The sequence below is a fragment of the Theropithecus gelada genome, chromosome 11 (genome assembly GCF_003255815.1).
Source record: "Theropithecus gelada isolate Dixy chromosome 11, Tgel_1.0, whole genome shotgun sequence".
Taxonomy (NCBI): domain Eukaryota; kingdom Metazoa; phylum Chordata; class Mammalia; order Primates; family Cercopithecidae; genus Theropithecus; species Theropithecus gelada.
In genome coordinates, this window is record NC_037679.1 from 114,939,693 (window position 1) to 114,954,587 (window position 14,895).

General features: G+C 34.5%; 1 protein-coding gene across 1 annotated transcript in view; it reads left to right on the top strand.

Moving 5' to 3' along the window:
- SLCO1B3 (solute carrier organic anion transporter family member 1B3) overlaps positions 1 to 14,895 on the top strand; it is a 112,894-nt gene that overhangs the window by 73,873 nt on the left and 24,126 nt on the right. Inside the window, exons 9-12 of the mRNA XM_025401663.1 lie at positions 1,092 to 1,256; positions 2,747 to 2,942; positions 4,148 to 4,313; positions 6,738 to 6,922. Of these exons, the coding sequence (XP_025257448.1) occupies positions 1,092 to 1,256; positions 2,747 to 2,942; positions 4,148 to 4,313; positions 6,738 to 6,922 (712 nt within the window). The remainder of the gene's footprint in view (positions 1 to 1,091; positions 1,257 to 2,746; positions 2,943 to 4,147; positions 4,314 to 6,737; positions 6,923 to 14,895) is intronic.

Below are 14,895 nucleotides of genomic sequence, written 5' to 3' on the forward strand. Positions count from 1 at the left end.
CCCAGCACTTTGGGAGGCCGAGACGGGCGGATCACGAGGTCAGGAGATCGAGACCATCCTGGCTAACACGGTGAAACCCCGTCTCTACTAAAAAATACAAAAAACTAGCTGGGCGAGGTGGCGGGCGCCTGTAGTCCCAGCTACTCGGGAGGGTGAGGCAGGAGAATGGTCTAAACCCGGGAGGCGGAGCTTGCAGTGAGCTGAGATCCGGCCACTGCACCCCAGCCTGGGCGACAGAGCAAGACTCTGTCTCAAAAAAAAAAAAAAAAAAAAATGCTAATAAATAAAGGACATCACATTTCTCTTCCTCCCTCCCTCCCCCCTCCTTCCCTCCCTCCTTCCCACCCCCCCTTCCTTCCTTCCTTCCTTCCTTCCTTCCTTCCTTCCTTCCTTTTTTTTGTGACAGGGTCTGTCCCTGTGTCTCAGGATGGAGTGTAGTGGTATGAATATGGCTCACTGCAGCCTCAACCTCCCTGTCTCACACGATCCTCCCACCTCAGCCCCCCAAGTAACTGGGACTACATGCATGCCCCACCATGCTCAGTTAATTTGTGTATTTTCTGTAGAGAGGGGATTTCATCATGTTGCCCAGTCTGGTCTGTAACCCCTGGGCTCAGGCGATCTGCACACCTCAGCCTCCCAAAGTACTCGGATTACAGGCGTGAGCCACTGCACCTGGTGAACATCACATTTCTGATTCACTTTTTTTTTTGTTTCTTGGACACTAAGCATATTGCCTGGTACCCAATTGAAAACCAAACATTTGTTGAATAAATGAATAGGTGAATTAGTCTATATCTAATAGTATGGTAAAGTGCCAAAGATAACCAAATATTAAGTGAACAAAGCAAGATAAAAAATACCATTTATGTATCATCCTATTTGAGGTTAAAATGAAGGAAAGAAATAAATAATAATATACATATGGAAAATACTGAAGGAATATATTAAAAACTTGACAGTAGGATTGCAGGGTACTGTCTCTGTGTTATGTCTTTTGTAACTTTAAGTCTTATATAACTTATATTTATAAAATTCAGATATTAGTATATATTTTATTATTGAAATATCTTATTTTTATAACTCTATAGGTTTTTTCCAGTCTTTGAAAAGCCTCCTTACCAATCCCCTGTATGTTATGTTCGTGCTTTTGACATTGTTACAAATAAGCAGCTTTATTGGTTCTTTCACTTACATCTTTAAATATATGGAGCAACAGTATGGTCAGTCTGCATCTCAGGCTAACTTTTTGTTGGGTAAGACATATTTTTTACCTGTTTGCTTGATAAATGAAACACTCCTGAGTACTTGTGTTCCAAGTCACATTTTATTATGAAGGTGATTTTATATTTTACTGAATATAATCTTACTATCTCTCAAACTTTACAAAATTTCTCCATCTTGTGATATCGTCGTCGTTCTGCATTTGAGGTTGCATCTCATGTTAGGTGAATTTAATTCTATAGGTGAAATTGTAAAGAAAAAAAATTGCTTGTGAATAAAACATTTAGATGTGGTATCTGCATAATTGGATCTTATAGTACTGAGATCCTAAGACAAACCCTTTTATAATATAACCCTTATAATCCTATAATTCATGGACTGAAATAAGGCCTCAGCTACTTATAAAACACATCATATTAATGTTTTCAGAAGGAGAATCAATTTAAATGCATTACAAAATATGCATGATTCAAAACAAATATCATATTTTAGAGAGGTTTTTTTTTGTTTGTTTTTTGTTTTTTTGCTACAATACCTATTTTCAAAGTCATATTGAGACCTTCTCCTTAAGGAAATTTTATCTTATATCACTTTTCTCACAGCTCCAGTATTGTAGAAATCTTGTAGAAATTTCATAAATATTTGATGAGTTAAACAATGTATCAAATGGTAGGTATCTAGGTCATATGTACATAGGAAAGTACTAATTAGAAAATCTATATACTGAAGCATTGGAACAGGCTTCTGGATGATCTCCCTGTTGAACTGACAGGTTTAAACTGAAAGATTAAGTTTTGACTCGCAACAACCTCGCTTGAATTTTTTGTTAGAGGAATCTTCACCTGTAATAACACTTACAGGACCGTGAAATGGAAAAGTTGTAAGAGGGATCAATCATTTTTAATCCTGTATGTAGACATTTTTTATCATATCAGGGTATGTATGTGTTTTATGAATAATAAAGAGATTAGTTCAAGAATTTAATTCTAAAGCCTTGGGCAAAATTGGAGTGAGTTATTGAGGATTGAAACTCTGTTTTGAGAGATGTAAAGGATTTTAGGTGGTGGGATAGAAATCTCAGAGGAAGAAAGATTTTGTTTGTTGTTGTTGATTGCCAAAAAAAAAAAAAGAAAGAAAGCTCCTCATAGAAATAACCGTTTTAGACACATAAATATTCTTAGCCACTGCCTTTTGCTCGTGAGGAAGCCAACCCCTCATAATTAGCCAAAATAAATTATTTTTGTCTCTCATATGGTATACTTGTCCCTTACCTCCACCCTAGTGTGCCACCCTTCTCTTTTTTTTTTTTTTTGGAGATGGAGTCTCGCTCTGTCGCCTGGGCTGGAGTGCAGTGGCCGGATCGCAGCTCACTGCAAACTCCGCCTTCCGGGTTCACCACCCTTCTCTTAAAGAAATAAGAAAGGGTGAATTTGGTTGATATACACTGTATTCTATAAATAAAGACATATCAGAAAAACCATATTCATATAATGATAGCTTTTTTCTCTTCTTTTATTTCTAGGAGTCATAACCATTCCTACGATTGCAACTGGAATGTTTTTAGGAGGATATATCATTAAAAAATTCAAATTGTCTTTAGTTGGAATTGCCAAATTTTCACTTCTTACTTCGATAATATCCTTCTTGTTTCAACTTATTTATTTCCCTCTAATCTGTGAAAGCAAATCAGTTGCCGGCCTAACCTTGACCTATGATGGGTTTGTATATATTGCTATATAAATTGTGTGATATGTTAACCATTGAATTAAAAGATTATGTGCAAGTAAAATAGGGTAGAAAACAATTGTAATTAAACTTTATTTTAATTGAGAGAAATTTCAATTTTCAAATTCTTAAAATGTCCATTTCTTAAGATGATAAAAATTTGTTTTATTCCTTAAGGAAAAACTACATAGATTGAAATAATAACACCTATAATTTATGGGTAATTAAAATGAGTGGTGGACACTTTTACCCCAGTTTTATAGATGTAAAAGTAAGATTTAGAGAAATATACACATTATATGGCTAGCAATGTTAAGATTAAGACACAAATTTGAGATATTAGAGGTATCAGATGTCATTAAATCAAATTATTCATAATGTATTTTCTAAATTAACAATCTACTTATTTTTCTTAATTTAAATTATATACTCATTTGAAGATATTTCATAAATCCTCAATAATTATCATATCTTTACAAAACAAATAACTTGAAATCTTTAAGCTTAAACATTATACAAATAACATATTTTATAATTTTAGTCAAAATATAAAATATCTTGTAATTTATAACTATATTATAAAGTAAATCAGTATAAACAATATAGTTTTATTCAAAAAAATATACACTTTTTTTAATCCTTTTTCAACTGATTCTATTATTTTTTATTCCTCAGAGGTTCAGCTTTAACCACATCGAATTCTTTTTTTATGTAGTTAAAATACAGATTGCAAAATTCAACAATGTTAACTAACATGCGTAGATTCAGAGAATTTTAAAGTGAGCTGAGACGAACGTCAATCTAATGCCATTACCTCCCCGAAGAGAAAGTGAATCTCAGAAAAATGAAGTTACTTATCTAATGTAAAGTTTCTTTGATAGAATGATAAAGACCTCTTGTCTAAGTCTTATCTAACCTCTTTTATTTCTTTTTTAAGTTTTACTTTTTCTAGGTCATAAGTCATGTCTTGGTAAAGAAGGAGAGTTAAAAGTCAATAAGCATTACAAAAATTGCCATTTTGACGTCAGCAAATCAGATTTCTCTAATTAAAGGAAAACCCCTTCACTTATTTCTCTTCTTTTCCCCTTCTCTTCCTCCTCCTCTATTTCCCCTCTCCTTATTCCCTTGTCGCTCTCTTCTCCTCCTTCTCTACTTCCTCTTTCTCTTTTTTTCATATATTTCTATCATATATTTTCAGAAATAATTCAGTGGCATCTCATATAGATGTACCACTTTCTTATTGCAACTCAGAGTGCAATTGTGATGAAAGTCAATGGGAACCAGTCTGTGGGAACAATGGAATAACTTACCTGTCACCTTGTCTAGCAGGATGCAAATCTTTAAGTGGTATTAAGAAGTCTACAGTGAGTATTAGTTTTTGCTTTTTCTCCTCTCCTTAATTAAAATCACAGATTTAATAATTACTTATCAAATCTTCCTATAACTAAGGTCTCCAATAAAAAGATAAAAGAAAAAGATTCCAGTGTTATCTGTCCTCATGATAGCTGTGAATTATAAACAAAGCTTCATATAAAACTCTGCTTAGGACACAATCAGACTTCTCTGTTACTTGATTTCTAATTAGAGATTACCCGCTTTTTTTCTTGAGATTTTAAGAATATGACCTGTTAGAATTTGAATGCATTTAGGGTATCTAAGAAGTCTCTCATTTGACTAAAGCACATGATTTTTATTAATTTGGAATCACTTTACCCTTTGGAAGTTAGGGGAAAGTTCAGAATTAGCCAGTTGTCAGCATTACCCACTTTATGAGGACAATGATCTATTTGCATTTTAATATATACAAATCCTGATAAGTTTAGCTAGGGACTCACTGTGGTCTTGGACTTTCTAAGAAATTAATCAAGGCTTCATGTTTACTCGAATTCCCTATTCTTGATTTCCTATTTTGATGTTCCCAAAGCTGGCACTTCTTTTACTCAGTATAATTTAGTATCCTGCTCACTGATTGCCAACATATCCGTTGGAAATTCCATTTCTTTCTTAACTCAAAGGCTTTTTTTTTTCCCCCATGTGACACATGGATTTTTCCCAATATCCTGGGTAACTCCCAATGATTGGAAATTAGGTATGCTGTTCCCCATACCTACAATCAATTCAACATCTCACAAAGTTGCATAACTGTTTTTCAGGCCCTTTCCCTATTACCAACATTAGCAATATAGTCAGCTGTGATTATGACTCTCTACCACACTCTTCCATGCTTCAATTCTAAACATTTTCTATCTTTCCCTTGCCCAATGTCCTACCAATTAAATGGCATGGAGAAATTTGAAGAATAAAGCATACTAGTTTCCTTGAAGATAGGCTACAACTTTAATAAACTTGCACATATGTGGCCCAAAGACTATACTTAAAAGCTCACATCTCATATTCATCAGTTATAGTACCTTTCAGTAAGGGTGCCCCATTTAATCCCTAGTCACACGTTGTCCAGTAGTGAAGACCTGAAAGATACATGATGTTAGTATCCTAAAGAGAGCTCTGTCTACATGGAGACATCATCTTAATAGTGGCAATGGCTATACCGTGGGGGGGCTACTGCAAAGTTCCTTTACTAAATCCTCAGTAAAATTGTTAAAATAATGCTCTCTGTATCAAAGTTTGGTTTCATTGGCCAATGTGCTTGCTCCATAAAAGATTCCTCCATATTATTCCTATTGAAAAAAAAAAAAGGTAAAAGAAATCTTTCTTGAACCATACAAGTATGGATTTAAATTCTTTTTTTTTTTTTTTTTTTTTCCTTTTTTTTTTTTTTTTTTTTGAGATGGAGTCTCGCCGTGTCATCCAGGCTGGAGTGCAATGGCACGGTCTCGGCTCACTGCAACCTCCACCTCCTGGGTTTAAGTGATTCTCCTGCCTCAGCCTCCCAAGTAGCTGGGATTACAGGTGTGCACCACCACGCCTGGCTAATTTTTTTGTATCTTTAGTAGAGACGGGGTTTCACCATGTTGACCAGACTGGTCTCTTAACTCTTGACCTCATGATCCGCCTGCCTCAGCCTCCCAAAGTGCTGGGATTACAGGTGTGAGTGACTGCACCCGGTCAATTCTTTTACAAGTTCTCCTTCAATAAATAGTCTTTAGCAGTAGTAGGTTCAAGATGAACTTAAATCTTTAGTGTAGAATCAGAGCAGAATTTATTAAAGCCACCTAACAACATACACTGCCTACCTGATGAAATCTCTAAAATCGCTTGTTCCTAATATTCCTCTTCTATACTCTAACCATTAGCCAGGACATTCTTTTGTGTTAAATCTTTCTAGTAATAATATAATATGTTTCATTACCTGTCATTATGGTCTTGAATGTTGCTTTTGTCTTCTTAAGTAGAATTCTGGCACCCGTGCCTGGCTCTATTTCCCCCGCACTCTGTCCCATTTTCATGAGTGGCTAGATTTTGTCCCTTTTCAAACTGCTATATTTTCTGGATTCTTTGGTAGTTCTTTCCCAGAGTAAGTCACTAATACTTAGAACCTGTCAAAGAGAGTAAGAATGTGTATTTTAGAAAGTAAATGCGGGCGGAAGAGAAATATTTTAAACACTGTATATTAATGAAAAAATTATATACAGAATTTCATACACTAATTTTAACTTCCTAAATTCAGGAAGCTATTTTGCCTTTCAGTATTAAGCAACTATATTTTTATAACATTTTTTAAACTGTAAATATTTTAGTTTGAGACTTCCTTAAATATAATGGAATGTATTCATAGCCCTGTTGTATTTGGCAAATGTACTTGGTAATATTTCAAAAACTATTTTTAGGTGTTTTATAACTGTAGCTGTGTGGAAGTAACTGGTCTCCGGAACAGAAATTACTCAGCCCACTTGGGTGAATGCCCAAGAGATGATGCGTGTACAAGGAAATTTTACATCTATGTTGCAATTCAAGTCATAAACTCTTTGTTCTCTGCAACAGGAGGTACCGTATGTATCTTGCTGATTGTGAAGTAAGTATGACACTTTGAAACATTGTCACGTATATTAGACTAAAACATACCTAATGATAGGCATATTTTTACGTATTTTGCGCTCAAATTCATATTTTGTCAATTTTTAATTCTTTGAGAATGCATTTTCTTAGAATTATTTTGATCTTTCAATGCCATCATTAATAATTTTTGTTTCCAATACTTCCATTGTCAAATCTAGGCTCTATACTTTCTTCTCTTAATAAAAATCTTAAGGCACACACTGATTGACAATTGTCTCGATAGTAGAAGAATCTTTGTGTGATTGTAAAAGAACTTTTAATTTTGAGTTGCATTGCATCCTAATGAGCCAGTTAGAGTAAATCATCTGTTGATTTCATTGAAGAAAACATTTAGCAACCAGGTATAAATATAAACTTCAATTTGTAATGAAATTCTAATGCTTTCAGTTCACCCACAGCATGGCTGTTGACCTGGTATCTCACGATACCCTTGTAGACATAAGAAAAATATGTGTAAATAATTCATTCCTTTTTTCACTTATTAGACAGTTTTTTAGACAGGATATGATGAATATTTCTTAGTAAGTAAAACCAATAAGGTACCTGTTGTCTCACAGCTTAGAAAATGACAAGACTGATGTGAGACAAATAAGTATAAAAATAAACACATAATTACACATTGCTCTTTGTCTTAATAAGGGAAAAGACTTCCAATTAAAGGAATAAAAAGAGACATTAAATTTAGGATTAAAGTAAGGGGATGTGACGGGAAAGATTCACAGAGTACATCTCAAAAGAAGTGACATTATATCTAAGGAGGTAAAGAAAAAGCCAAATGAAGGGCTTTCATGGAGAGGGTCTAGGTCTTGTTTCCTTAAGACAGGAAAGAGCTAGAATTTTTGAGGAATGAAAAGAAGCCAGTTTACAGGAACACACTGAGTGAGAGGGTATGGCAGATGATGTTTGGAGAGTTAGCCGGGAAGCAGATAATGTGTGCCCTTCTGGCCAGGATAAGCACTCAATCACCTAAAACTGGAAACATGTAAAGACATGCATGTAGATCTTAAAAATATACGTGATAAGTAGAGTGACCTGGGGTAACATTTAATTGTACTTTTAAAACCTATTAGTTGATCATAAGTTCACGGCCAGTCAACAGCACAACATGGTAGAAAAAAAAAAAAAGTAGGCCGGGCACGGTGACTCACGCCTGTCCTGTAATCCCAGTACTTTGGGAGGCCGAGGCAGGTGGATCACGAGGTCAGGAGATCGAGACCATCCTGGCTAACACAGTGAAACCCCGTCTCTACTAAAAATACAAAAAAAAAAAAAAAATTAGCCGGGCGTGGTGGCGGGCGCCTGTAGTCCCAGCTACTCGAGAGGCTGAGGCAGGAGAATGGTGAGAACCTGGGAGGCGGAGCTTGCAGTGAGCTGAGATCGCGCCACTGCACTCCAGCCTGGGCCACAGAGCCAGACTCCATCCCAAAAAAAAAAAAAAAAAAAAGCAACCAACAATGTGTTTTAACTTTTGTTAACATGAATTAAACCTGTAAACTAAGTAAGTTTGCAGTTGTTTTATTTTCACCCTGCCTGCAAATTTTATTAAAATCCATACCCTAAATATTCCATAAGTATAGCTTCATCTTAATATAAAATGTCTATTCAGAAGAAGCCCTCTATATTTCCAAATTACAAATTCATTAACTTATAAAAATTCACCTCAAAATTTCATGATAGTTTACATCTCAGCATGTTTTAGCTTCTTAATTGAAACCTTTTCATGAGAAAAGGAGAGTTTTAAAAACATTGTTCCATTCTTGAATATAGTTATGCTTTATCCGATTAAAAAGTGATTAAATCAACATTACCACTTATCAAAGCATTTATTAATTTCTCACCAGCCTTTGATTTCCTTTGTATTTATTTATTTTTTTTTAAGAAAAGTTTTCTAAAGCTGACTGGAGAATGAAAATATAAACTTCATTTTATTAATGATTTTCTAATGCTTACATTGTAAGGCTATTGCTAAAACTAGACTGAGCAGGAGTGTAAACATTTACTCATCCAGTACATATTCATTATGTGTGTCAGCCACAGATCCATGCACTGAAGATGCAAATGTGAATGAAAATGATAAAACTTCATTAGCATCCAGTGGGAATAGGGAATGGAGAGTGAATGTATACAGAAGAACTAATAAACAAATAAGCAAGTAAATATGTAAACCAGGGTAAATGTGAAGCACTAGGAAGAAAAATAAATCAGAGTCAGAAGATAGAAAAAGTGGGGATAGGTAAGAGACACTAGTTCAGATATTGTGCATTGAAAGTTATATGACAAGAGACCTAAATGAAGACATGAAGAGAGAAGCTACAAGCCATGCTAAATGAGGACAGGAAAGGAACAAGCTAGGCAAAGTAGAGCAAAGACAAAGGCCCTTGTGTGGAGCATACTTGATACATACAAAGTTAGAAAAAAGTGTGTGAGGAAGAGAGAGGTGTGAAGTACAATGACAGAGCTAGCATGGTCCAGATTATATTGTTCAGAGGAAAGGCTTTGGAGCTTATTCTAAGTGTGTTCAGAAGCCCCAGAGGGTTTAAGCATTAGTGTTACCTAATGCTTATGGCTTACCTAATGAGAAGATCACTCTGATTGTGCATGGCATGTGTTTTTGGAAGACAAGAATGAAATCAGGGAAAACAGAAGGCTATGATCATTCTTCACGATGAGTTATTATTGAGCATGGTTATGATAAAGTGGGAAGATATTTGTGCTTCATTCTTTGTTTTGTTTCATTTTCTAAGGCAAAGCCAATATGATTTGCTTGTTGATTGAATGTGGCATGTGAGAAAGATAATTTAAGGATGATCCCAAGGTTCTGGCTTGAGCTCTGGAAAGATGGTGATACTATTGAACAAAAGGGAAAATATGAAGGAAGGGTAGTTCGGAGGAAGTGTTAAAGCAAGATTTCTTATATCCCTGTAAAACTGAGCTGCCTGTTAGGTATCTACCAACAATGAATATGTAGAATCTACCATTTAGGAAAATCATTAAAGCCATAGACACAAATCTTAGAGTTTGCAACATAAATAGATGCTATTTAAATCCAGTTGCATATTGAGATGTTCTAGGGCCTGGGTACAGATAGAAACTACATCCTAGGAACAGCAACAGGCACTCTAACTTTAGAGATTAATAACAGAAGGAGAAGACACTGAAGGAAACTGAGGAGGTCCCATGAGTTATGAGGAAAACTGGGAAAGGATCATGTCCTTGAAGCACAGTGAAGAATATATGAAGAAGTAATGAATAAAGAAACTATGTCAAGGCCTGCTGAGAGTTCATAGGAGTTAGGGACTAGAAAGTGACCATTGGATTTCATTATATGCTCATCACTGTTAACCTAAACAAAACTAGTGCATGAAGATGGGAGGTGAAACAAAAAGGTGGTTTTGGTTGTTTTAAATTTTTTCATTTTTATGGATTTAGAGATACAAGTACAGTTGTGAAACATGGATTATATGAGGCAGTGGTAAAGTCTGGGGTTTAATGTTCCCATCACCTGAATAGTGTACTTTATATTCAGTAGTTAGTATTTCTTCTCTCCCACTCCCTTCCAACCTCCCACACTTTAGAGTCTCCAATGTCTGTTATTCCACTCTGTACATCCTTGTGTGCCCATTGTTTAGCTCCCACATCAAAGAAAGTACATGCATTTTTTACTTTCTGTTTCTGATTTATTTCACTCAGGATAATGGCATCCATTTCTATCCACATTGCTATAAAAAGACATGATTTCATTTTTTTATTGCTGACTAGTATCCCATAGTATATACATATATGCCAATGTTTTAATCTAATTATCAGTGAATGGAAATTTAGTGATTAGTGATTCCATGACTTTGCTTTGTCACTAGTGCTGTGATAAGCATACAAGTCAGGAGGTGTCTTTTTAATAAAATGATTTCTTTGTCTTTAGGTAGACACCCTGTGGTGGGATTGCTGGATTAAATGGTAGTTCAATTTTTAGGTCACCAGGAAATCTCTATACTGTTTTCCATAGAGGTTGTACTAATTAACATTCCCACCAACAGTGTGTAAGCATTCACTTTTCTTCTCATCTTCACCAACATCTCTTGACTTTCGACTTTGTATTAATAGCTATCCTGATGAGTGTAAGATGGTATCTCATTATGGTTTTAATTTTCATTTCTCTGATGATTAGTGATGTTGGGCATTTTTATATATTTATTGGCCATTTGTATGTCTTCTTTTGAAAAATGTCTATTCATATCCTTTACCCACTTTTTAATGAGGTTTTTTTTCTTTTTTTTTTCATTGAGTTGTTTGAGTTCCTGGTAGATTTTGGATATTAACCCTTTTTCAGGTGCATGTTTGTAAATATTTTCTCCCATTCTGTGAGTTGTCTGTGTACTCTGTTGATTATTACTATTTTTTACTGAACAAAAATTTTGTAGTTTAAGTAAGTTCCATTGATATATTATTTTGTTGCATTTCCTTTTAAGGATGTAGTCATAAATTCTTTGCCTAGACCATTGTCAATAAAAGTTTTTCCTAGGTTTTCCCCCAGGATTTTTATAGTTTCAGGCCTTACAATTAAGTCTTTAAGCCATCTTTTTTTTTTTTTTTTTTTTTTTTTGAGATGGAGTCTGCTCTGTTGCCCAGGCTGGAGTGCAGTGATGCGATCTCGGCTCACTGCAACTCTGCCTCCTGGGTTAACACCATTCTCCTGCCTCAGCCTCCCGAGTAGCTGGGACTACAGGTACCTGCCATCATGCCTGGCTAATTTTTTCCATTTTTAGTGGAGACGGGGTTTCACCATGTTATCTAGGATGGTCTCGATCTCCTGACCTTGCGATCCACCTGCCTCAGCCTCCCAAAGTGCTGGGATTTTTAATCCATTTTGAGTTAATTTTTATATATGATGAGAGATATGGGTTCAATTTTATGTCTGTATATATGGTTCTCCAATTTTCCCAGCACCATTTCCTCACTGTATATATATTTGTTACTTTGTCAAAAATCAGTATGTTGTAGATATGTGACTTTATTTCTGGCTTCTCTATTCTGTTCCATTGATCTATGTGTCTATTTTTATACTAATACCATTTTATTTTGGCTTATAGACGTAGTATAATTTGAAGTCAGGTAATGTGACAACTTCAGCTTTATTTTTTTGCTTAGGATGAATTTGCTAGTCAGACTCTTTTGATTCCATATGAATTTTAGGATTTACATAGGTAATTTAATATAATTGTGTTGAATCTGTAGATTGCTTTGGGCTGGATAGTCATTTTACACAATATTTATTATTCCAATTCATGAACATGAGATGTTTTTCTATTTTTTAATGCCATATATAACTTTTTTCATCAGTGTTTTGTAGTTCTCCTCATAAAGACTTTTTTACCTATTATTTTAAATGTTTTCCCATTTTTTGTATCTATTGTAAATGGGATTCAGTTGTTGATTTGGTTTTGAGCTTGATCATTATTGGTGTATGGAAATGCTACTGATTTTTGTACATTGGTTTTGTATCCTGAAACTTTACTGAAGTAGTTTATCAAGTCTAAGACTTTCAGAGGAGTTTTAGGGTTTTCTAGGTGTAAGATTATATCATAAGTGAACAGGAATAATTCAAATTCTTCTTTTTCCATTTGGAGGCCTTTTATTCCTTTGTCTTGCCTTATTGCTCCTGATAGCACTTCCAATACTGTGTTGAATAGGAGTGGTGAAAATGGGCATCCTCATCTTGGGTCCATTCTTAGAAGTAATGCTTACAATTTTCCCCCATTTGATATGTTTGTTATTGACTGTGGTTTGTCATATATATGATTTTTATTACTTTAAAGTATTTTTCTTCTATGCCTAGTTTGGTAAGTGTTTTTATCATAAAGGGATGCTGGATTTTATCAAATGTTTTTTTCTGCATCAATTGATTTTATCATATGCTTTTTGAAAAAAGAAATTTCTGTTAATTTTATAAATCACATTTTTTGATTCTCATATATTGAACCATCCTTGCATTTCAGGAAAAAGTCCACTTTTCATTGTGATGAACCTTTTGATGTGCTGCTGAATTTTATTTTCTAGAGATTTTTTTTTTTTTTTTGAGGATATTTGGATCTGTGTTCATCAGGGATATTGATGTGTAGTTTTCTCTTTTATTTGTCATGTACTTGCCTGCCTTTGGTATCAGCATGATGCTGACTTCATAGAATTAGTTGAAGAGGATTCCTTCCCTCTTGATTTTTTGAAATAGTTTTAGTATAATTGGTATTATTTCTTCCTTTTTGGTCTGGCAGAATCTGGCAATAATTTTCTCTGGTCCTGCGCTTTTTGTTGTTGTCATAAGGAGATTTTTTTTTATTATTACTAATTCAATTTAATTACTCATTATTGGTCTTTTAAGGATTTCTATTTCTTCCTGGTTCAAACTTGTGAAGTTGTATGTTTCCAGGAATTTATCAGTTTCCTCTAGGTTTTCTGGTTTGTGTATGTAGAGATGGCCATAGTAGTCTCTGATGATATTTTATATTTCCGTGGTAATAGTTTTAATGACACCATTAATATTTCTGATTGTACTTACTTGAATCTTCTTTCTTTTTTTGGTTAATCTACTGGTAGTCTGTCTACCTTACTTATATTTTCAAATAACAACTTTTTATTTCACAGATCCTTTGCAATATTGTTTGCCCAAATTTCAGTTAGATTTGTTCTTTAATATTTACTATATTCTACTAGCTTGGGGTGCAGTTTATTCTTGTTTTACTAGTTCTGTGAGGCATGACATTAGATTGTTAACTTGATATCCTTCTATCTTTTTGTTGTAGGCATTTAATTCTAAAAACTTCCCTGTTGGCATTGACTTGTTGTATCTCAGAGGTTTTGGTATGTTGTGTCTTTATTTTCATTCATTTCAATTTCTTAATTTTGTTTGTTTGTTTGAGACAGAATCTCACTCTGTCACTCAGGATGGAGTGAAATGGTGTGATCTTGGCTCACAGCAACCTCTACCTCTAGGTTCAAGCAATTCTCCTGCCTCAGTCTCTTTAGCAGCTGGGATTAAAGACATGTGCCGCCACACCCAGCTAATTTTTTTCATTTGTAGTAGAGATGGAGTTTCACCATTTTAGCTAGGCTGGTCTCAAACTCCTGACCTTAAGTGAGCCACTACATCCAGCGTCATTTCAATTTTTTTAAAAAAAATTCTGCCTTGCTTTCATCATTGACCAAATAATTGTTCAGGAACAGGTTATTTAATTTTCATGTATTTCTATAGTGTTGAGAATTCTTCTAGGAACTAATTTCTGTCTTATTCCACTGTATATTCCACTGTATTCTGAAATGGAACTTGATATTATTTTGATTTTTAAAAAATCATTGAGTATTGCCTTTAGGCATGGTATATGGTCAATTTTTGAAAATGTTTCATATGTGCATGAGAAGAATGTATATTCTGAGGTGGTAGGGTAAAATGTTCTGCAAATGTTTGTCAGGTCCATTGGGTCTAATGTCCATTGTAAAAGTTTCTTTGTTGAATTTTGGCTACCATTATCTGCCTAATGTCAGTGGGTTATTGAAAGACCCCACTAATACTGTATTGCTATCTATTTTGTTTTCCTTAGGTCCAGTAGTGTTTGTTTTATGAATTGGGGTGCTCCAGTGCTGGGTGCATATGGTTCGAATTGTCATATCTTCTTAACTGATTCTTTATATAGTAACCTTCTTTGTCATTATTTATGGTTTTTGGTTTGATATTTGTTTTATCTAATCCAAGTATAACTACTTCTGCTCAGATTTGGTTTGTATTTTCATATAATATCTTTTTGCACCCCTTTGCTTTGAGTCTGAAAAGGTCTTTACAAGTTACTTGAGTTAGGTGGGTTTCTTGTATGTAGCATATAGTTGAATTTTTAAAAATTCATTCTGTTAGACTATATTTTTTAAGAGGAGTGTTCATTCTAT